We start from the raw sequence: 25043 nt of genomic DNA, 5'->3' as shown, positions 1-25043 counted from the left end.
GGATGTTACGGCAACATAAAGCCCCTTAGAGACCAGAGCCTGCTTTCAATTATTCACACCAGGTCTGGGCCTGGCCTTCTCCCAGGGCTTCTTCTGCATAGCACAAAGCCCAGCACCATCTCCTCCTCCTCCTTCCCCTCCGCCTCCTGACCTCACAGCTGGCTATTCCGGGCCCTTCCGAGGGTCGGGCCGTGCTGTTTTACCAGAAACCCAGCAGGAGCGTTGCCAAGGACCACGCAGCGGGTCAATATACACAAATATAGAGTCCCGCAACATACCCCCACACAAGCTAGTTCCCCCCACACAAGCTGTGTCCTGTGTGACCTTGTATCCCAAACTTGGGAGCCAGCCAAGATTATGTGTGACCATTGTTTACCCTGACATGATTATTTCTGACGTATGGAGCGGCAAAAGCATGAATTGTACCAGCAGGCAGAACGATAGCCGACAGCATGACTTGGATGTGGCGAGTGTGAAACAGCTCCACTCAGACCCGACCTCCACACACGGACACGGCTAAGGAACATGCTTCAACACACTCTCCTTCATTTCCTTTCCGTCTTTGGTGGAAGGATATCCAGATCTGTTTCCAAGGTGACAGGTGGTTTTGGATTTCCCTACCTATCGAATGTAACACACCTGGTCTTGCTTGCTCGCTCGCGCACACACACACACACAAGGATCTCTCAACTCAGAGCAGCAGCATCAGTTTACAGTCTTATCCTGGCCCATTAACTCTTACACAACGCACTTCTCTGAATCTAAGCACGACGGTGGACTTTATATAACCCGGATCGTTCCTTCAAGACATGTCTAATCACCTTTACAGTTTTAGGATTCCTTGTAGGAAGGTAGAAATAAAGGATTTTTAAAGGTATGTGTGTGTGTGTGAGAGTGAGTGAGTGAGTGAGTGAGTGAGAGAGAGAACGCGAGAGAGCGACAGAGCAAGCTTGTTTCAGTCGGCCAGTTGATGGTGTTCCAGCCCTCCATGTTGCCCGCAGCAGAGTGCTGACCCAGCCCAGACCTCCCCAGCTAGCCGCTGACTGACCGGCTTGTGATGGATGCCTTTCAGGAAACACACAACCATGTGTGAGTGATGTCACCTGACGGCACCATCACACCATAGCCCACGCAAGACTCAACTCAGGACCTCACAAGTCCTGGAGGAGAAGAGGGGGGGGAGCCGTTTAGGCATGAGGAAAGCTCCACTCTGCCAAAGGCCCACTGGGTATTTAGAGCGACTGACTGATTCTTAAATACTAAGAAATTCCAACCATCTCATACTGTCACCCAAGTTACAACATTCATTCGCACTGGACAGCAGTGGACTCAGCCCTGCCCCATACATCAAGCCCCAGGAGCACCAGGACCCGAAGTGAAGGCAGTCTGGTGAAACAACAAGACACTCATTATCACGAAAGAACAAAGGCCTTGTCCCAGCAGCTGAAAGTCTTCCGGAACAACAACAAAAGAACAGCTAAGCAGCTAGAAAGAAACACGATGTTAAGACTGCCTCAGTATTAGCCTAGTGACTACCGAACACACGCAACACTCCTCCTGCATATTTAAGAGGAAGGTGAATTATTTAGCTGAGTGGAACACTAGCACATTAGCCTAGAAGCCAGCCAGCCATGGAGGCCCAAAAACAAGCCAGCAGCTAGCTAGCTAAAGCACGGTTACACTCCAAGCCTAGAGTAGCCAGCATGTACCGGGACGGCTACGGTTACTGAGACAAAGGAGGTGGGGGTGGGGGTGCAAACTAAGTTGGCTTACATCACTCAAACGCATGATGCTGTAGGCTTACCCATCATCCAGAGGCCTACACATAGAATGTTGTAACTTTTTTGGGTCAAAAACCCTAGAAAGAATGCTAAGGAAGGTCCTATATATTTTTTATTAAATCAGTTGTCATTGAGAGCTGATTGTTGGCTTATTAAGTGAACCTCAAAACAGCATAACTCTCATAAGACCTATATACACACACTCCAGGTGTGAAATTAACACTGACACAAATTTGTTGTGTACACAATTGTGGGTGTTAGTTGTGTACACAGGGGTGTTGGTCGTGTACACGTGGGTGTTCCTTACCCGCCAGGGCCTTGATGCGGGAGCGCTCGAAGAGGCGAGCCGAGCTGTTCTCGTTGTCCCATTCGTCAGCATCCCAGCGGTTGTTCACCTGCTCGCTGTATTGCTGCTGGATGTCCATGTGGTCGTAGTCGGCGGCGACGGTTGTCATGTTGACCCCCCCCGCTCCCGATGTCACACGTTTGGCGCTGATGTCACGATGAGGTCACACACACTCCCGTCCCCCGCTGCTCATCAAGACCTGCGGAGACTACAGAGACACAGGAAACACACACGTGTTATTATACAGCATGTATATCATATACATGTATTACACTACATTACAAATACACAAAGTTAGGGGTCGGAGGTGTTTAGCTAAGTCGAACAAAGTTTAAGATGGAGCTTTTTTTATCCCTTTTATGACAATTGGATCATTTTATTAGGCCCTTCAAGGTAATCTAAACACAATGCACATTTTTGCCATTCCCTGTTGTTTCTCAGTTTAACACATTTACGAAGCATGTTGACTCCACCTACTGGTGAGAAAATGCAACTGCACATTTACCACACAAACACTGTGTTGACAGACTGAGAAACAGACTGGCCACAATGCTTATTAAACTCCACGAACTCAGACCTGGCTTGCAGTGCCTCTATAAAACACTAAAGTTACATACAAACAACACAACAGCTTGGCCAGCCAATGGAAAAAGACCACCCATCACAGAAGAACAAAGTGTGAAGCAAACTGGGTTGGCAAACTAGACGAGGGCACATAGTATTTATTAGAAAGCAGAGGCCAGACTAGTGAAACAAGAATAGGGGCTTTCCAGGCTTAGCTAACCAGTTCACACAGTCCAGCTCCTAAACAAAGAATATACAGGATATTACCTAAAAATGGAACTACCTACTGTCAATCTATTATCTTTATCTCCAGAGCCAAGGATATGTACACAGATCGATGTGCGTGTGAGTGCGTGCTTGCATTGACTGCAGTCAAGAGATGATTGGGAGGGGGGAGGGGGGGAGACAAAGAGCTGAGCACAGCAGCAGTCAGACTTCACAATGACTGGACAGTAGTTGACTGACGCAGCAGTGGCTGAGGGCCCTCCTCCCCCTCCCCCTCCCCCTCCCCCTCCGTCTCCTCCCCCTCCCCCTCCGTCTCCTCCTCCCCCTCCGTCTCCTCCTCCCCCTCCGTCTCCTCCTCCCCCTCCGTCTCCTCCTCCCCCTCTCCCTCCATCTCCTCCTCCCCCTCCGTCTCCTCCTCCCCCTCCCCCTCCGTCTCCTCCTCCCTCTCCGTCTCCTCCTCCGCCTCCCTCTCCATTTCTATTTCTCTTCGCCTCTCCCGTTTCTTTGTATTTGTTTCTCATTCACACAAACGCCTACACTAACACACCCACACACACACACCCACTGTTTATGACACACAGAAGATGAAAAGCGTAAAACACATAACCCACTAAGACATTTCAATTATTCATAGCCTTAACATGCCAGTGTCACATGTATGTCCTTACTGCTACACGAGCACAGGCGCTTCCTTCCCCTGGAGATGCTGTGTGTGTGTGTGTGTGTGTGTGGGGGGGGGGGGGGGGGCACGCAGAGAAAGAGGAGAGAACAGACACTAAAGTTGTAGGATGAGGACTAACTGGACAGAGGGTGGGAGAATGCGGGAGGGACAAGAGCTACAGATGAAAGGATGAGAGTGGAACGGAGGCACCAAGGGTGTTGTAGAGGATGGTGGGATGGGAGAGAGGGACAGAGGGAGAGAGGGACTACAGATGGAGGGAGCAGCTCTGCCGCCCACACCCTCACTCAACGACCAGTCAGACTGGAGCCCGTGTTGCTGGGCTAAAAATATTTTTGCCTGTAGGAGCGTGTATCTGTGTGTGTGCGTGATAGTGGAGAGGCTAAGGAAAATGTGGACCCATACAGAAGATATGCAGCAAACATACCTTCGCACACTCGCAGTGACAATCCATCGCAATGTACGCAAGCTCGTACACACACACACTGTGTTGTGACAAGGACAAGGAAGTCTCAAGGAGACATCTGCAACGACCGAGGAGCACAATAACCAGCTCTTATGCACCATTTCACATGAGCCACTATCTCCCCCACAGTGCAATTCTGGACTAAACCACCAGGGGAGCCGGTATTGACCCAGCCAGCAATCGAACCGTGACCAGAAGCAGTGATGCGGAAACCAACAGAGTATGGATTTAACAGGCCACTCACCCACACAAATACCTCTGCCATTCTCCATTTACATCTCTGTTAGGTTAGGTAGAGAGGGAGGTGAAAAGAGATGGTGTGTGCGTTTACAGTATGTGTGTGTGTGTGTGCGCACTGTCTAGCGAGGGGGCGAAAACTCTTATTTATAGCTTGTGTAGTGGTGGATGGCGAGCACCTTACAACAAGCCCTGCTGAAACTACCGCAGAGAGAGGAACTGAGGAAGAGAGAGAGAGACGGGGAGAGATTGAGACAGAGAGAGGGAGACGCAGCTGATGCGACAGAGACGCGACAGAGAGACGCGACAGAGAGACGCGACAGAGGGGTGACAGAGAGACGCGACAGAGAGAGAGGGTAAAGAGATAGGGCAGAAAAGGGTGTGAGAAAGGAGAAGAGCACAGTAAAGGTCTACGCGTCGTCATTATTTATGGACGGCCTTCTGCAAATGACACCACCACTTCCGACTGTCCGTGCCCTCCATGGACAGCGTCTGACCATCTCTCTCTCTGTCTCTCGTCGACAGTCTGGGTCTATCTGTGGCCCACGAATAAACTCAGACGCTCACAAGCCCACAGGTCCAAAGACGACGTCTTCATTAGTAATGACATGTATGCATGTAGAGGTGTGAACCACATCGATTTGTGAATCACAAATCGGAGCTCTGACTGCTCATTATGTGTCGGCGCTGTGTCAGAGAGACCCTGACATTATGGGACACCATTAGCTGTCCACGTCAGCACACATAGCACTGTGCATCATTTGTGGTCAGGGCTCGCAACTAACTGTTTTCCTCACTGTCCCAGTACCCTCCCAAAGTGCTAAATAAACCGTCCCAAACTGAACTTGACCTGTCCCAAAATGTAAATTATTGTGTTTTTGCATTTTGACATTCTGACATGGGTCTAGGTTATTTGCAACACTATTTAAGTAATCCATAGTCGTGGAGCTCAAATCAATTTCAATGTGAATGGGAATTCTCCGGAACACCGGGACGAGGGGACGCCGTTAATTTCACAAGCCCGGCTTGTTTTGCAAGTGAAATGTTAGAGTGTGTTCGTGTTCCTCTCTGTGTGAACACAAGCACATACAACCTCCCTAAGAGAGGGGTCCAAAAAAAATTGCTGTTGCGTAGGAGTCAAGTTATACTTTGGTGTTACTACCAGATTATGTCTTGCTTTCGCTCCCAGTTTCACCCACCCGCTCTCCTTCTCCTTCCTTCACTACCACCCTGTCTTTCTAATATAGTTTTTTCCATTTGGTGCCTCGGTTCATACTGTTTCTCTCACTTCCTCTCCCACACAGAACGGGGAGACAGAAGGAGGGTCGTTATCAAGGCCCAACTGTACATCACCATGGATACCCAACGCATTCAATCCTTTGTGGCAGAGTAGTTCTTCTGTCTCCCGTGTGCCGCATAATCTTTCCTCGAACAATTTAGACAATTATACAAGCATTGACTATTGTTTAGTTTTTTACTGTAATGTTCTCTTCTACAAAGACACCTTTTCCCAGCTGCACGTACTGAGAGAAAGACATGGAGACAGAGAATAAGGGAGACAAAGAGCAAAGAGAGACAGACACAAATCTGAATCAGAATTCGGTTTATTCGCCATGTATGTTATACAAACACGGAATTTACTGTGGCAGGGAGGTGCAAAACACTAAACATATACGAATCTTAAACAAAGTAAAGGTACAGAAGTTTAACTATTCCTAAGAACTAAACAATCTAAGAATGAAACAATTTAAATATAAAATATATATAAAAATTAAAAAATTAAAAAAGAGAGAAAAAGAAGAGGCAGAGGCAGTCAGAGAAAAGTGAGGCAGAGAGGCAGAGGCCGACAGACACAGAAAGAGAGAGAGAGAAAGGAAAGTGCCTGCACACGATGGCCTTAATCTACTAGACCCACGCAACCTGCCCTCTCTGCCTCATCTATTAAAACATACCACACATAATCCAGGTAAATACACTAACATTCAGGCCAGTTGCTGCGGCACTATGCATTATTCCCAGGCCTGAGGGACACTGCGGGATAGGTCCTTCACTACGTCGACCCACCCACACACACTTTTGCTCAACCACACTGAATTTCTGATCAAGACTCCTATCAGAGGCCTTGGAAGCTAGATATTGCAGCAGTTTACAAAGCTGATATAAAAATTTATATTATCACACAAAACATCCGTGAACACACACACACACACAAACATCCTCTTCCTTCCTCTGGCGTCTGTTGCAACGCTAAGGCGAGCATGCTTGGTGTGTGGAGCCCATCACCCAGAGCCTGGCACCAGCCAACCCTCCAGATTCCTCCCTCCAGCCTCCACACAACCTGGGCCCTGACGGAGGCCCTAACCAGGCTTGTGTCTGCCCCACAGCCTCAGGGCTCTGCAGCAACACTGACGAGCTGTGCAGAGATGATCATTGGTATGAGCGACACAGGCAGCCGCCCTGGCGCCATGAAGGGGAGAGGGGCGGGGAGGGGAGGAGAGGGGAGAGGAGGGGAGCAGAGAGGAGGGGAGTGGTTGAACCAGACGAACGCTGAGATCAATGCCAGTATGCACCCCAAACACAGTCTAATGTGCCACTGTCGTCGCTCTCAAGGGGGAGGGCAGCTTGCCCTTGTGCAACAAAAAAGTGGTAGGACCAGCCCTGAGGCTGCACGCCGCTGGCCTGGGTACACAGACGGCACTTTGAAGTTAGGGGCCTGGAGACTTGGACTGTTCTGACATGCCATAAGATAGCGGAAGCCGCCTCCTCCTGGTTGCCTAGTAGAAACTACACAACCATGACCCAACCCTGTGCTGCTCCCTACTCTGTGCTCCGAGCTGTGCTGCTGTTCTGTCACAACCAGGGTTCGCGGGGGCTTAGGGCCAGCAAATCCCCTGTCGGCCAGGCCAGCTCTGGTCTAATCCAATCTTTCGGAGAGATCATGGCCTGGTCTGGTCTGGCTCAACCAGGCCACTGATTATGGAAGCAGCTCACAGCTGGACGTGATGCACTCCAAGACAAGCTGCTCTACTCCTCTCTGACACACTGATACAGTGAGACTTCAGTCATCTTCAAGTCTCCATTTATTTATGTAGTTTCAAGTATCACAACTGGTGATAGAAAAGTCATGGACCTCCGTTTTGTACCACGACAGCGCCCCCAATAGTTTGGGAGTAGAACACCCAGTCAAAACGGCTTCTCAGGTTTTTCTTGAAGCAAATGGTTCCCACTCCCATAATGCCTCTAACTACTTTTCCTACTCAAGTCACATGGTTCTTTGTTTTTCACAGACGGACATTCCTGACAGTTTATTGGGTTATCCAAGAATCTGCCGACCCAAGTGGCTAACGACTTTAGCGGCCGCTACGTGGCCTATTCTGTGACGACGTCTGGTTTGAACACATGAAGGCAGTGTCTCATGGCTGTAAGACTTGCCTTTTGGCTCCATGCACATAACAATACTATTATTCACCGAGGACACAGCCCCCTTAGGGCTGTAGGGTCGATGATAAACTGCAGATTATGTTCAAAACTGCCTTATTATAAACAGATGATCATTTGATAGCTGTCTAAATGTGCTTACATACGCAGGCTACATAAACAAGCCAATGCAAACAACATCCATAGGAACAAGTTACTAGAGCAACAGCAGCATTCATTATAGGCCTGATAAGCTTTTCTGAACAGGCAATGACTGGGCCCTTACCATGCTCGGTTAGGAATTCTAAGCAGGCATGTGTCTGGGCTACTGTGTGGCGGGTCCAGTCCTTCTGTGACCTAGCATGGGGATAACTCCATGGCGATCACTCACTCTCTGCTGCTCTGGTAGGGCTGGCTACTTTCACATGCCTGATAACAAACTGCCTTTGTGGCTCTTCAGGGACAAACTAGGTTGTGTGTGTCTGTGTGTGTCTGTGTGTCCAGACACTAACCAGAGCCTTCCTGAAATCAACTTAGCCATTCATTGGCCTTCCGGGGTCCTCTATCTGCAATGTCATGCCCTGTCGTAAAAGAATGACACACACAGAGAGACACACAAACACACACACACCCCAGGGACAGCTCCAGATAAACAACAGGGAGGGCGATTAAAAGTGACGTTTTTTTCTGTCAAAAAACAGAAAGGGGTTCTTCGACAGGGAGTGTGGGGGGCGGCAGGGGGCTACAGAAAGGCGAGGGGTGACCACGCATTTGGAAACTATGAGGTCATCCTCCCTACACTGAAGAGCCAATAGGAGAGGAGGGCTTGTACAATCAGCACAGTCATACAGTCGCCCAATCAACTGGAGAGCATTGTCAGACTCTAAAAGATGACATCACCGAGCAGCCAAACCCTGCTGCAGTATTTCGGTGACACGTTCATTCCAAACTCTGTGTCTCCTGACAACATTGCAGAAGCTCGCAGGAACGACTCCTCTGAGCACACTCCCCCCCGTCACCTCTCCTCAACATCCTCTGAGCTGACTGGGAGCCAACTGAACATTGTCCCTCCCTCCCTCCATCACTCCCTCCTCCTTCCTCATTTCAAGGCCTCATTTTAAATGGAGTGACCAATGACCACAGTGGGACCACTAGAGTAGAACCTAATGTGTGTGTGTGTGTGTGTGTGTGAGGACACACCCACCTATCATCACCTCATTACTCAGAATCAAAACAAGGCCCCAGAGGAGTCTGGGAAGGCGGCATTGCCGTCACTAACGATGCCGCAATGCATGATGGGATGTGTAGAATCCTGATAAAAGCCTCTCCTGAGAGCTGTCTGGTATGTTGAGTAGGTGCATGTCTGCTTGCATGCCAGCATAAGTAATTGTATGAGTGTATGTAATGAGTGTGTCACGCCTGCCGTACAGTTTGCTGGTGTGTGTATGTCCCTCAACAGTAAGCCGGTCCTGTGTGGGGTCAGCCTCTTAGATGCTAGCCTGACACGACATGGATCAACCAATCAAACAGCCCTAACTGTAGAGGGGTTAGCTTAACATCAATAAACAATGGCTAGGTTGGGCTACTCATGCGTGTTCAGGTCTACGTGCCAACATTGTCAGTGTTTAGCACAGCAGTATCTCTGGTACTAAATTTTCAACCAATAAACACATAAAATATATATATCTATCTTATACATATATATCTATATATACACACTGTATATTTCAACTATTTGTCTATTTACTACTGCTGCTGGGTATAAATTATGAATGAAGGCCTGAGTGCTCTGTGTGTCTGTGTGTGTCTGTGTGTGTGTGTGTGTGTGTGTGTGTGTGTGTGTGTGTGTGTCTGCGTGTGTGCGTGTGCGTGTGTATTAGCAATAATGACAGTAGACACTCAGGAAAGCCCTTCTGAAACACCCTCCTCCACTGCTGTAGTGTAGAAACACAGTGGCCTTTGTTCAGAAGGACAGAGATGTCACAGTATTGCATCAGCAGCCCTGCCTACATTCACACACACACACACACACACACACTCACCAGATATGATAGAAAGCATAGAAACCCTGTCTATTTTTCAACACAAACTGCCCCCCCTTCCCCCCAAAAATGCTCACACGGTGACGGTGAAGGGAGCAGAGCGATAGAGAGAGACAGAGAGACAGAGAGAGAATGGTTACGTAATGGTCCTCCATCTCACCTGCCTGTCAAGACTGATGCTACAGATCTCTAGACAGGCAGACACAGACTGGGTCTATGCAGTGGACCACATACACCACCAACACAGCTAAGTCCTCACACAAGCTGGACAACTCAGTGTATGATGCTGTAGGCACTCCCCAACACCAGGAGTTATCTTACATGATGACCAAACACTTGAACGAGCACTCCTGTAAACACATTTAAGTGAGGCTTAAGTGGCTTGTATTTACACAAACCTTAAGTACTTCACCTGCAGCGGAGAGGGATCATCTGTGTGTGTGTGTGTGCGTGTGTGCGAGGGGGGACAATGTTGATGTACAAGTCAATGGGAAGCAACTTGCAAGTAACCATGATTCAGGAAGTCTATATCGAGTGAGTGAGACCTCAATACTGTAACGACCACATTCTGGAGCTGTCAGATAGACAACCCTGATACAGCACGCAGTTGAGTTCCAAAGAGCTCCATCTAACCAATACTTTCCATGAGAACATTTCCATAAACAATATATAGACTTTCCTTGTACTGAGGTCAGCTAAGGTCATCTCACACTGTAACCATTCTATACAGATTCAAGCAGCGCATGGAAACTATTCAATCCCATTAGCCTTGCCTTGGGTTGTGTTGCCATTCGGATGGCAGTAGGATAGAGGCATATCAGTAGTCACCAACGGAATGGTGATCAATGATATTGATAGTTTGAAGTTGTTACATTGGTATGGAAAATGTATATTCTAGCCTTTGTAAACAGTTTTATACGGTATTCTCTGTACTGTATCCTGCATCTGCTTGGCTCTCTCGCCTTCCCTCCTCTCCTCTCCTCTCCTCTCCTCTCCTCTGCTCTGCTCTGCTCTGCTCTGCTCTGCTCTCCTCTGCTCTGCTCTCCTCTCTTCTACCTCTGCAAACACTTGAATGCTCACTCCCACAGATTTCCTGCTCTTATGTAACACAGATGGTATTGCTGCCAAATACCTCCCTTTCTCTCCAGAGGGATGAAAAGAGGAAGATGGAGAGTAGGAAAGGTAAAAGGGGAGGGGGGCTGCCTGGGGAAGGAGGGAGGGTCAGGGTTAAGAAAGAGGGCGGTGTTCGAGAGTTGAACCATGAAGAGGGACGAAAGGGAAGGAGACACAATTGACTAACCAGACTGACACAGAGACCTACGACAAATATGAGACAGACAGGCTGGCTGTCAGTCGGGCCGTTCAGAGTCACTGAGATGGATGGATGGAGAGGGGGAGAGAGAGAGAGGGGGGAAGAGAGAGAGGGGGAGGGAGACTCACAGAGAGAGAGAAAGGCGCAGGCTACCCCTATCCCTGGTGAGGCCTTGACAAGACAGCAGACACACAGCATCTGCCCTGGCTGCAGTGTCAAAGCAAGCCTCCAGAGAAAACTGCTGCTCTCCAGCAGGTCCTGCTGGGCGGACAAGGCAGAGCTTTCATCATCATCACACACTGACACATAAGGAGCACAAGCAGACACTGACACACGTGCAGATGGCTGGTGACGTCAGAGGTTGTGAAGACTGAGCTGTGGCGTCCAGTGGCCTCCAGAGGTGGTGGACGATTCAGGCCAAACAAGGAACATCTGGATGGATCCACCCCATTGAGCAATGTATCACACATACCTCCACTGACTGTCCTGAAGGAGCTGGAAATGCTAGCTAGCTACATACACACACAGTCTAGTTGGCAGAGAATAGCCTCTTAACAAAAAAAGAAGTGCAAACCGACACACTACATTTAGTCATTTAGCAGACACTCTTATCCAGAGACTAGTGAATCAGTCTGCAAAATTGCATATAAATTAAATGTAATTTCTAAAGTCCTCAAACAAGGCATGATTCCCATTCCCTGAGAATAGGACCATGGTATGGAGTCTGGTGCTGAACAGATGGGTCAATTCTCAGCACAGACGCTTCCGAGCTCTACACTGTCAACAACATGTTTCAGAACCAAGTTGGCCACCGCCAGACAGCCAGCTCCCAGTCCAGCCTAGGTCCAGCCTCATCTGTTTATCGTTGTCCAGAGCCGAGAGCTCTTGATCAAATAAAACAATAACGGAGATGAAGGAGGACACGACGTGCCTGGGCGTGTGCCCTGCGGTGAGGCTGGGTGAACTCTGTCCAAAGCTCCACTAACAGAAGGGAAACACAGGCAAGCACAGACAACAGCAACTGTGGGATGTAGCAGAGGTTCACTTTGGAGGGTAATCACAGTTGAAACATCGCTGAATCAAAAAGATGAAAAATGTAACCCGAGTTCACGTGAATGCTTGGGGTGGGGTTTGAATAAACTCTCAGAATACGTGCGTGAAGGTTAGATCCCACTGGTGAAAAGGGAGGAGGCCAACATGCACACATCCATCCATCATCCAATCACATTATGTATCAGTTCTCCATTAGACCAGTACAGACCAGCTGGGTGGGAGGGGCCAACCACAGGAGATCTGGAGGAGGTGAACTGTTATTGGATGCCTGGTGTGCGTTTTACTGTACGTTTGCCTGGTCGCCATGGAAACCCTCCCAAGCTGCTATTAGACTGTCCTTGGGGACAGGGCCAGGGCAGGCCATTCACATCATATCATACGCCTCCAATGGTGGGCAGCCATTTTGTAGTAGGAAAGAGGCAGACCAGCTAAAGGGTATTAAATGGAGGACGGGCGACCCAATGGGAATATCCTGTTCTCGGCTTCCCGCCACAGCTTTAACACACACTCAAAACAGACGCACTGAGCTTGAATACGCCTCTGAAATGTACATAAACAGTCAACATCATCAGTGAAAGACACACCCAAAATTCTGTCCGATAGCCAATGGGTGGGTCCCAGCATATCTGGGGGGGAGAGAAAGCACATCCACAGGAAGTGATGTAATGATCATCTGTGTTGTGTTTGGGATTGTGCTTCATCTGGTTCCAGTGAGGCAGAACGGAGGGCTGTCTGAGGGGATAGAGGATTGGAATCTTTTAGCAGGCTAAGCTAGGGCTGCATTTGAACTAAATCTGCTTCAGCACCGTAACTCATATCCTTTGTTAATTTCTGATTATTGTTTCTGGCCATGTCTGGAGCAGAGATTACCCATTTCCTTTTTCCAGTGTTTCCAGTGTCCAATGGCATACCAGACAGTGAGTGATGGGTATGAGAATTGCCATTCCCCAGAGACACACAGACAGGAAGTACTTGGAACAAATAGCTCTCTGGGTCAAGAGACCACTTCAGAGTTCAGACAGAATCTCTTATTGCCAAATTCATAGAGAAGAAGAAATACAAACCACAGGCTGGTTTCATCATCCCTTAGTACCCACTGCTGCTTGTTTACTACAGCAGAGATTAGGAAGTTGTCCCTTTACTGAAAAGCATCAGTTCAAGCACTGAGAGGTAAATCTACTCCCATGATCACAAGTCTCTATTTTAGAAACCAAACAAACAACGTTGATCTGCAGTTTCAGCTCTGACCTGACAGTGACCAGGTCACCAGGGGGTCATGGTTAATAAGACACTCTCTCTTCATCAGAACAGATCTGATTTGGACCTTCTCTTTGAAGACTGAGAGTCTCAGAGGGATGATTGTATGGCGATGGTACTGGCTGTTCTGACTCCAGGACTGGGTGGGGTTCAGGCTGGACATGGGCCAGGGAGACAGAGAGGGAAGGAAGGAGGGAAGGACTAAATGTGGTGGGGGAGACAAGAGGGAGGGGAATGGAGGGAGATGGAGAGAGATGGAGAAAATGGGAGAGACTCTGCCAGGGGAATAGTGAGATGGGGAGGACAACCAACATCCCATGATTGATGACGTGCTGTAGCCAAAGAAAAAGTACAGCAGCATCTGAATCAGCAGAGAGAGATCAGAAAAAGAAAGAACAGAGAGAACGAGAGCAGTCCTCTAAACTGCGGCCTTCTCCAATGACCTCTATCCTTTCAAATTCTGAAAAATACTTAGGACATGAGGAATTTCACCTTGATCTATCTAGGCTACATCTTCTAACTGGCCTGGGTTCAATCCTATTTACTTTTGTTATACAGACCCATTTAATTCCAGACAGATTTCCTTTTGAACCCAGTCACAGTCAATGACATCATCACAGCACTGCAGTGCAGGGGCATAAATACTCTTCCAAAGCACTTTCAGGCATCTCTCCACATAAATGATTAGAAACTAAACCTAAGAAATGAACCTGGAAGAATGAAATCAACCAAAAACACACCAAAAAAACTATTTGGGTGCATTTTTAAGGAAGGAAATTGTGTTTCTCTCTCTCCCAAATATTCATAATATATTGTTTAAGCTGCTTAAAGCTCAGGACCACAAACAGAGGATTGAAAGCTAGCGCTTAGTGTGTGTGGAATACTGTATGTCCTAGTCCAGTTTTAGACTGCACCAGTGTAGCCGGAGTGCTCGTTCTAAAAAAGTTAAAACAGCCTAAAATCCCTTGTAATGCACGCCATGATACATCAACCTTCCTTTTCCCCATTCACTCCCCTCCCGACCTCCCCCCCCTCCCGACCTCCCCCCCTCCCGACCTCCCCCCCTCCCGACCTCCCCCCCTCCCGACCTCCCCCCCTCCCGACCTCCCCCACTCCCTCCACTCACAGTTCCACCCTCACTCCCTTCCCCCCACACACCAACCCTAACTCCCCATCCCCCCCTCACTTCCCTCACTCCTCTCCACCTACATTCCCCTCCTCCTCCACCCCCCACCCCACCTCACACTGAGCCTCATGCACTAGAGACTTTTCTGTCAGACTACCCAGAAACACCCACACCCATGCACGCTAACCCAAACCAGTGCAGCCGTGCTGAAGGCCAGATTGGAGATCCTGCATGAGCCCCTCACGTCTCCCATTGGCTGTACGCCAGGGCAGCGCTCAATCTGACCCAGAATTCTTAGCTCTATCATCCTACCATCCCAATGCATTGTGGGACCATGTCATGTTAATCTGTCCAGATTATATGGTGAGCTGTATTCAAACAAAGAAGCTATCTGTGGTCAGACTTTTTCAGATACTGCAGGGGTCATAGGAGAATCAGACTGAGGAGTTCTGGTCTTCTTGACCCCTGCTTTCTGAAGGGTCATGGTTATCTAGCCAGCTACAGACACATGTGGCAGGAGTACACAGCAGCTACAGAGGTATGTTCATGGCCCCTGGATACCCCCCCCCCCCCTCTGATATGTCGCCAGACGTGGAGTGGGCAGGACAGAATGAGATGTCAAGGACGCGCTCCCAGGCCCTCATTTCCCAGAAGTCCGAACGGTGGTGCAGAGGGTATTTATGGAGAGAGAACACTACAGGGTAAAGCTCCTTAATGCCTCCTTGGCCCTGCAGACCCTCTCCTTATCCTTAATAAAGATGAAACCCTCCCAGCAGTGTATTTAAAGCAGAGGCGGTCATGCTTACTGACAAGGCACCCAATCTCTCAGAAACAAACAAACACACGCAGCTGTCCAAACAAACACATGTGATGGTATCGGAGACAGTGTATAGTCATAGTACCTCACGGCTGCTGTGCTATTGCGACATGTCTAAACGAACCTCCATTATCTTCCTGGTTAACATGCACGCGTGTTCAAATTCACTGTCACTCAAAGCAGCCACCCCCCCCCCTTCCCTTCCCACACACACAATCAAGTGAATAGGGCTGGAGGTGATGTCATTCTAATCCCTTTGGGATTGACAGTGATGTGGAGGAACAGGTACTCGGCTGACATATGAGTCTGCTGACGGAGAGAACTGGCAGCACGTCAAAACACAGCGGGGGGGGGGGGGGGGGGGTGGCAGAGAGGAGACCTTGTGCGAGGGAGGAGAGTTTTAAAGAGGAGGTGTGATAAAAAGGGGAGAGAGGATGACAGTGCGGTGGACCCCCACGTCCAGATGAAGCAGACCCACCATCTCGTCATCCCACAGGGACGGTTAAACTAATCGCTCATTGACGCACAATCATTTCTGGTGCTCTGTCCCTCAACAGCCCTTGAGGGATGCTACGGTGTAGGAAACAAGCGCACACTCCACACTTCATCAGTCTTAACCCTACATGTTAATAATATGCAGTGTGTGTGTGTGTGTGTGTGTGTGTGTGTGTGTGTGTATATAAGGAGACAGATAACCTCTTGCTCCTTCACAAACGGGGCCTGTACAGTGCCTAAATAGCAGTGTTTAAACATCTATGCTGCATACACAACCAAAAACTGATGAGGGAAAATATACAGTTGTGCCACATAATACTCATTTCCTCATGTTTATTTAGCGGTCCTTCTGAGAGACACTCACTGAGAAGACCAAATCTCCTGTGTTCGTCTAGCTAACCACTCAATACTCCCACTCTGTACCCTCTCAACAATCTCGCAGAGGTACACACACACACACACACACACACATCTGGGAGGTCCAGACTGCACATTTCATTTATCAGGAATGTGAGCTGTGTTGATTTGCTCAACACAGTGTTCATAAAACAACACATGCTCCCAGCCTGTTTGCGTTGAGCTGAACACAGCCAGGCTAACGTCTTCTGGAACAGGCACGCCTTTAGCTACATGGAAATTAAATTAAAGTAATCCGGCTGAAGGTCATGTCGTTGCGGCTGGTGTGTGCTTTTGGGAAGGGGGGGTGGGAATTGAGTTTCCCCATTAGTAACACAGAGGTTGCAATGAGCCCACTGCTCTCTCACGATGTCTCTCTCTCCCACACACACACAGTCACACACACAGCTATTCAACTCCTTGTGCGGTGACTGCGTGCAGACCTACAACGATAGGCTGGAGTATGTGGTAAACACACAAAGCGTCCTCAGTGCTGTAAGTGACGAGACATGACTCTGGGTAGTCGCATCACAGACACCATCAACAGCTGGTGTCACACACACACACACACACACACGGACTGACACTGAGCCACATATTAAGACAACACCTCCTTATATTGCATCACTAATTAAACATGTCTTGTTCATGCTGTGTTTGATCCTGCCCTCCCTTGTTCAGACAGCCCCAGTCCTAGCCACCAAGGTGGGTCTGTGGCCAGGCTAGCACATCTAGTTCAGCTATGATTGGTTCTTTGGTGTAAACAGTGGATGGTAAGAGCATGTCTGACCCTGGCTAAGGTCACACAGTCCCCACCGTAACTCATAATACAGAGATAGAACAGTAGTAACGAAGAAAGAAAAACAGAGAGAGAGATAAAGAGAACGGGGGGGGGGGAAGAGAGGCAAAGGAGTTGAAGTAAACCAGACATAGTTCTTCACAGGTCTAACATACCTCACTGACATCTCCTCCACAGTCCCAGAAAGTAAACAGAGGAGGGAACAACAGATTTGGATAGAAAGAAGGGAAGAGTGTGATAATAGAGAACAGGGATTCTGGAAGATTCTGGTGTGGGGCAGTGGGGGGAGGGGACATGAGCGAACAGTTTGAACTAAGGGAAGGGAACTAAGAATGCACAAAGAGAGGTCCAAAAATGTGAAGGTCATTTTAATCCTAAAACTAGCCTTTCTGACTCCGGGTTGAAGGGGTTGACGTGTGAGTCTCCACCCACTCTTCGGTTGTGCATCCGTGTGTGTGTGCACATACCTCACGAGACAGACGATGTACAGAGAGGGAAGGTGAGGCAGTGCTGAAACAGAGTGCTCTATATTTAGCAGGTGCTGTGCCCATGGGCCAACGCACCAGTTCTCTCTGTCGCACTGTTCCACTTCCTGTAAGCTGGCTGCTCTCCAGAACAGCCCACCACCACCTCCCCACTGGGACCCAAGACCCACTTCCAGCCCACTAGATGGGCAGAAGGACTCGTTACTCCCCCCTACTCTACCCTTTTCACTGCCTTCACACTGTCCCCCTCTACTTCATTTTCAAAGCACTGGGGCTAAGTCAAAACTGAAGTGAGTTACTGGTCACCATATTTCTTTCTAACCCTACTTTTGGTGAACAATTATAGAGAATAGGCAGCTACCCCACCAGGTGAGGCTACCACAGCTAGCTTCGTCCAGCTTCCTTACCCAGAGGACTGCATTCCAGCTGGGCTACTGTAAATTAAGACATTCCTGACACAAAGAGAACCTATGGATGAGATTTTGTATGGAGGATGCACTGTAACCTCAAGGCTTCCAGTAAGGTTTCAACCAACCTCTGACAATAAGGAATGTTTCTCCTTTGGTAAACACAGTCTTCCAAGGACACAACAAGGTGCTATAACAAGGAGAGTCTCCTGGGAAAATGCAGTCAACACCCCTGCCTGAACTCATTACTGTGGCAACACCCAGACACACACACACACGGGTCCTGCTAACAAGCAGAAAAACAAGTAAGTGGGATACAGGAGACAGGGATCATGATACAGAAAAACTTTTCTTGCACTGAATAACATTGCTGAAATGTTTGGAGGGGAAATCAACAAATAGACATAAACAATTATAAGACTCTCACTCTAATCTGAAATCTAGTCAAACCAGGCGTATGCACAGCCTACATTCAGCTTGTAAACAAAACTGCATTCATGGCAGTCCTATTCAACCAGCCCCCTCTCGGGCTCCTAGCAACACGGAGCTGGAGGAGGCAATGGCCAGACCGCAAGGTTTGTGCTTGTTACAGTGATAAGGCATGATGATGATGAGGCATGTTCATGGCCTCTTCTAACGCCCTATTGTTAACGGTAAAATTGCGTGATAAACCCACCGATTAATATTCAGCCTGCTTCTTTGGGACATGTAGCCAGCGATGTGTGATTGCTCAGTCTCTGCAGCGCGAACTCAGTTCAAACGCGAGGCCCCATAGACACCGTGTTACATGTATACAGTTCACCTAATTATAGTTGTAACGTAGGTGAACGGGATTTTATGTTTGTGTGTGTGGTGGACAATTGGTCACCTAGGGTAAAATTATTTTATTTTTTACTTGGCTACATTTGTCATGACGTCGCCAAATGTTTTCAACTCGACGCCGCAACATCAAACGCCACTAGGACCCCGATTAGAGCAATCGACGTGTATGTTTTTTGTAATAGTAACCTAAATGGTTAAAGAGATAAATGCTCTCCTATCCCTGACTACAAACCACAACGTGTTTTATTTAATTCACGATGTAGCTTGGTTTTCAATTTGTGACACCATTTCAGCAATCGGAGTTGGGGTATGACGGGCCGACCACGCCTGCGTCTTCTCAATGAATAGCCCTGCTTGAGGCTACTATTCAATGTGGACGTCCGTTATCTGAACAACCGTGCCTTTTACATGTAGCCTAATGTCCAATTTAAAGACCAAGTGTCTCGGCAAGGTCTAATGACTGGGGAGAGATTGCTTATAAACCTGCGTAGGCTATTCAAAGAACGTGGAGTTTCTAAATGAAATGACGCGCACTATATAAAACAATACCCTGTTAAATCTGAGCCGCCTAACGACACCAAGCAAATAACTTCCAGCGGGAGTACCGTACAGAACGGCACCACTTCTTTTTTAAATACCTAAAACCACTGGGGAAAAAATCCCTGACCGTACTTCTACATCATCCACGCAACAATAGCCGATTTCGGAAATTAATGAAAACACTTGAGTAAAAACAGTAGACTCATCCTAGCCGCCCGGTGCTGTCTAACAAGAATTGATTTCTGCGCAACGATTAAAATCCTTCTCGTAATTTTAAAAACACTTCAAAACTCACCTATTGACCGATTTGCAATAAACTTCACCGTTGAGAAGCCTGCAAGCTGCACGAAGCCCGAAACTGCACGATGAAAAAACGCAGGATCCCGCTGGAAGAGTGTTGTATCCTCCCCCTCCTCTGCTGCAACAGCATGGCCAACTGCAGCGCGATCTCCACAAGGGGCGGAGAATTCACCCGTGAGCTCCTCAATTGCTCGCGCACCTACAGATTCACGTAGCTTTCTTCTACCCCAACACTCAACAAGAGTAGACCTAGTGTATATTGATAACATTGTAGTATTAATAATAATGCATTTAAAATACTTTTTTTCGCTAAGGATAGGTCCAGGCTACTATCTGTTTGCATGACTAAGGCCCCATTGTTAAATAAGACATTCTTTCTATCAAGCTGTGAGAGAGACAAGCCATGGGTTCAAACATTCTGTTTCCTCCTTAGTGTGTTTGTGTGTGTGTGTGTGTGTGTGTGTGTGTGTGTGTGTGTGTGTGTGTGTGTGTGTGTGTGTGTGAGTGTGAGTGTGAAAGAGAGATACAGACAGAATATGTCTTAGCATTGTCACTCTCGCTTTTCAACCACAGACTCCTCTGTGTGTGTGTATTGTCACCAGCGTTGTTCTTGTATCTCTGGAAAAACTTCACACCAAAAGAGAGAATGTTTGAGATGTTTGAGAAGTGGACATGGTTATCATGACACAGTGTTTAGAGTGGGAATGACAGTCACCGTACATCCTGACTCTTGTAACTGGGCCTGAGACTATCCAGAAGGATCCGTTCCCAGCACACACACCCACACACACACACACACACACACACACGCACACACACACAGGTCCTCCAGTTTTCCCACAAAACTGTATGGAAAAGGACTGGAGAATATCTCTCCATCCATGAAATCTAAATGCATAAATGCAGAGTCATCCCTCTATGGACGACCACTAGTGTCACTGCAACTGTGTAGGCTGCATATAGAAGTATAAATTTAATGTTCAGAATGGTTCTAATATTTGTCTGGATGCTCATTGCTGATATCTGAGGACACATGGCGGATGTGAAAGAAGAAACTCACTCACCATGTCAGACAGTACGTGTCTTTTACTGGACGACCTTGACAACTGTGACTTCCCCCTGTGTGAACTCGATCTGGCCAGCTTAGGGAGACACAGTCAACATCTCACCCCAACACACACACACACACACACACTCAGAAACACACACACATGCACACATAAACACACACATTTGTTATGACATGGGGGCAAAGGATTGTTCAGACACCAGACACCAGAGAGAACAGACCGGGCCATATCTGTTCTGAAAGGGGAGACTTTCAGGAGGTGGAAGACCATTCTGCAGCCCGAGAGCAAATAAGAGTTCAGCAATGTCAGTTCCCCAAAGATTCCGAACAAATGGCTGCAAGGAAAACTAACAAATCTCCAATCCCCCCTCGACCCCCCTGAAACACACACACACACACATATACACACATATACTCACACACAAACTATTCTGAACAATAAGTAAAGTTGGCCTTTACTGGAACTTACATTCGTTGCCTGGCAACTGTTGCCTCTCACTCACACCCGTGCAGCCACACGCACATCTCTCAGGTGAAGTGGTGTGTGTTGGCGGTGGGTCCACCCCCGCTATATGGTAATGCACATAGGGGGAATTCGGGAATATGGAGATACTGCTGAGGTTCATGACTGTAATTTGGTGCTGAGTATGTGAAGGTGATGATGGTGTGTGTGTGTGCGCAGAGCATATCTGAGAGCACCCAATCTTGTTCTAGTGGGTTCAGCAATAGCTTTAGCTGCCATCGCAATTAAACTTTGGGAGAGTTGTACAATATAAAGTGAATTTATTTTAAAGGGAAAGGTTCCAAGATTGTCCAGTCTGACAAACACTATAGTGTTTCTGGCTTGAGGAACCAGGAAGCTTGGAGATGAGACAGAAAATCAGTTGTCTTGATTTCTCACAAATCCCTACGCTCAGTGTGGTTACCATGGTCACTAGCTCGAGTTGCCAGGCCGTTTGACGTGAGAAGAGGAGGAGGCGGACGAGAGGAGAGAGGAGGTCGAGGGGGCAGCGGTGGTGCGCTTGATTTCCGACGCTGTGCTTCACGGTTGAGTGAAGAGAGTGGGTGGGCTGGGAGCACTGGTCCGCCCCTCTCTGATCACTCTCTCTCTCTACGCTCCACCACCTCACTCACTGCTCTTCTTCACTTCCCTCCCATTCTTCTCCCCACACAGCTTCCTAACTCATCCCACCTTCCCTCTCTACCTTTCTCTGCCATCCAATGACATGAGAAGGGAATCACCAAACTGCTCTCGAGCACACAGTGGTACGACCACGTCTCGGAAGGTCATGATGATACCATGTCTTTGCGTGTAACAGTTTGTGCATGGGATCTGGCGAGTGCGTGTTCTACAGAGACAGCGTGTACTGTAAGTGTGTGAGCGTATGTAGCTGGGACACCCAGATGAAATGTGCCCTTTTCTTTCACTAGTGATGGATGGCTCTTCACAGAATAGTCCCCTGGGCCTTGTTCCATGCAACTGGCCATCCTGTTATTACACCCAGCTCCAAACATCCCAGCACAACAATGCACCATCAGAACACTCCGGACAGCCAATCAGTGATAGGCCACTCATCGTCATGGAAACTCCAGCACTGGTCTAAATACCACACTACAGACACTGAAGACTCTAAAGGAGGTGGGGAGGGATTAGTGTGTGTTTGTGTGTGTGTGCACGATGACACAGGTTACATAACTGTAGCGGATCAGGGCCTTGATGAGTGGGTCTCCAGTCGAGCATGTCCTCCTTACTGGGAGACGTAAATCCCTTGCTCTTGGCAGTGCCCAATCAGAGCGCCATATTCTTTTTGGCAAATTCCAATCAAAAGGCCTCTTCTTTTGTCCCGGCAGAGAGAGGCACCCTCTGAGGAAGGTCTCGGGGGGAGGGGGAGGGAGGGGGGGGCGTCATGGCAACACTTGGCAAGCGGCACCCGAGTGCAAGCAGAGGCAGCAGAGTAACCAATATTTAGACTACCCTGTGTGGTTGGGAGGACACTGGTTATGTATGGTCGACCGCAGCACAGTTACTTTGGTCTCAATCCAGGCTGAAGAGTAGACCCTGAAACTGAAGCACAAGCATTCCCTAGGAAAAGTCAGCAGCTACTTTTGAAGCAAAACATCCTGCGTAGGCCTACTCGAGTGGGGGAAACTTTGGATTGGTGCACAGCCACACCTGTCTGTTCATTTCATAATAAACCTCCACTTTAATAGCTACTCACGCCCCCCCATCCCCAGTAGCAGAAATGGACATCAGGGAATGGGATTACTGTGTCAGCCTCTCTCTTTAAGTGGACCTATGATCTGCGCCACCCTGCTATCAGGGTGTGTCTGCAGCGGGGCAGGGGGTAAGAAGCTGCTGGCTAATGGCTTTATCCAATCATCTGAAACCAAGAGAACCATTCCCAGGCAGTCTAATACCCAGTAGGGATAATATGCCAGGGAAGACAGAAGCCTCTTGCTCCTGCTACACCAGAGACTTGGTAGTAACCTTATTATCTAGCAGAGACAGAGGCAAAGCTAGGCACTGCTGCCGCTACCATGTCTGATGTCACGATTCACTGCTGCTTAAAGGACTTCCAATATCCTTACATTTTACATTTACATTTAGTCATTTAGCAGACGCTCTTATCCAGAGCGACTTATAGTAAGTACAGGGACATTCCCCCTGAGGCAAGTAGGGTGAAGTGCCTTGCCCAAGGACACAACGTCATTGGCACAGCCAGGAATCAAACCGGTAACCTTCAGATTACTAGCCCGACTCCCTAACCGCTCAGCCACCTGACTCTTAGGATGAGTTCCCTCCAAGACTGAACCTACATAGTCCACGATGATGGTGTATCCATATTCCAAGTGTATGTGTTTGTGTGTGTAACAACTGTCATTGTGTCATCTGTCAGATTGACTTTCATCATCATTGCACCCATTCCTGGATTTGGTCTCGACTCCTTGGAGCCAAGTGGCCACATCCTATGGACATCACTTAAGCCAGCTACTCCTCCTGCATGACCTGCATCTGACTGGTGCTTATTGGGGTACTTCATTTACGTTTAGTCATTTAGCAGACGCTCTTATCCAGAGCGACTTACAGTAAGTACAGGGACATTCCCCCTGACGCAAGTGGGGTGAAGTGCCTTGCCCAAGGACGCAACTTCGAACCGGCAACCTTCTGATTCATAGCCCGATTCCCTAACTGCTCAGCCTAAATCTAACCCCCAGTTATCTGGACGTCACCTGTTTAACCCTTGTGCTGCCTTTGGGTCACAATGTTATCACAATGGGTGATGAAAAGCATCTTCTTTTAACCTTCACACTGTGGGGGGGGGTGAGTGCCCGACGGTTAAAAGAAAATGCTTCACTTTATTTTTGTATGTGGTAAAGTTGTTGCAACACGTGGGGTGGTCACAATGACTGAAGGGTCACAATGACTCGAAGATAACACAAGGGTTAAAGGGCTTCCTGACTGCGTCTTACGTACAACCAGAGTTGTGTCCTTGGTGAGTGTTCTCTAAGTGTTCCTTGAAGGTGATGAACTGGACTGTAAGCTCTCCTGGATTTAATCAGATCTCTCTATCACATAAGAGGATTCTCAACATAGCCGCTGCTGCTATTGCATGGAGGGATTTATCACCCCGCTGCATTTTGGGTAACTGACCATCCCAGCTTGGAATCGGATGATGACATGCAGGTGGGTGGGGCCTGATGGGTGAGATGAAATGATAGTCGGCTCGGGGGTGAGAGTAAGGGAGGGGTCAGATTGATTCAGGACGAGTCAGAGAGAGGTTGCAGCAGGGTCAGGGAGGAGAGAGTACGAGAGGCAGGATTAGATCACAAGGCCTTGAGAGACCAGAGTCAATCAAGGTCGGCAGAGAGGGAGGGAGCGAGAGAAATAGAGAGACTCAGAGAGAGACACGGAGAGAGGGAGAGAGAGAGAGAGAGAGAGAGAGAGAAAGAGAGAGAGAAAGAGAGAGAAAGTGTGAGAGAGAGAGAGAGAGAGAGAGAGAGAGAGAGAGAGAGAGAGAGAGAGAGAGAGAGAGAGAAAAGCAGAAAGAATCCTTGGACTACAGCAGCACAATTTGTTAAACGGATCCAGCTGAATCACCTCACGCACACAGGTGGGCTGAGTCAGTGGATGCTGTGATGGGGACTCTGACTCAGCCCTGCAGGGTTTCTATAGATCTCATTGGATCAGGGCATGTGAGGTCGGCAGTCATGTGACTCGTTGTTATGTAACATTGCCTTCGCTAGACTGGGGATGGACAGGAGAGAAAGGGGGATAAGGAGAGGGAGAAAGAGAGAGAGGGAGGGAGGGAAGGAGGGCGAGACAGAAAGAGAGGGAGGGAGGGAGGGAGGGAGAGGGAGAAGGAGAAGGAGAGGGAGAGAGGGAGAGGGAGAGGGAGAGGGAGAGGGA

At 48.4% G+C, this 25043-nt stretch overlaps 1 protein-coding gene across 1 annotated transcript in view; it reads right to left on the bottom strand.

The window, feature by feature from the left end:
- Positions 1-19721, bottom strand: part of LOC134022563 (spectrin beta chain, non-erythrocytic 1) — a 62715-nt gene extending 42994 nt beyond the window's left edge. The window contains exons 1-2 of the mRNA XM_062464167.1: positions 19562-19721; positions 2089-2335 (exon numbers count right to left, since the gene is read on the bottom strand). Coding sequence (XP_062320151.1) covers positions 2089-2236 — 148 coding nt within the window. The 5' untranslated portion in view covers positions 2237-2335; positions 19562-19721. The remainder of the gene's footprint in view (positions 1-2088; positions 2336-19561) is intronic.
- Between the last annotated feature and the right edge of the window lie 5322 nt (positions 19722-25043).

This window comes from Osmerus eperlanus, chromosome 6, assembly GCF_963692335.1.
Source record: "Osmerus eperlanus chromosome 6, fOsmEpe2.1, whole genome shotgun sequence".
NCBI lineage: Eukaryota > Metazoa > Chordata > Actinopteri > Osmeriformes > Osmeridae > Osmerus > Osmerus eperlanus.
Note: the sequence above shows the minus strand (reverse complement) of the source record. Positions and strands in the feature narration are given on the sequence as shown.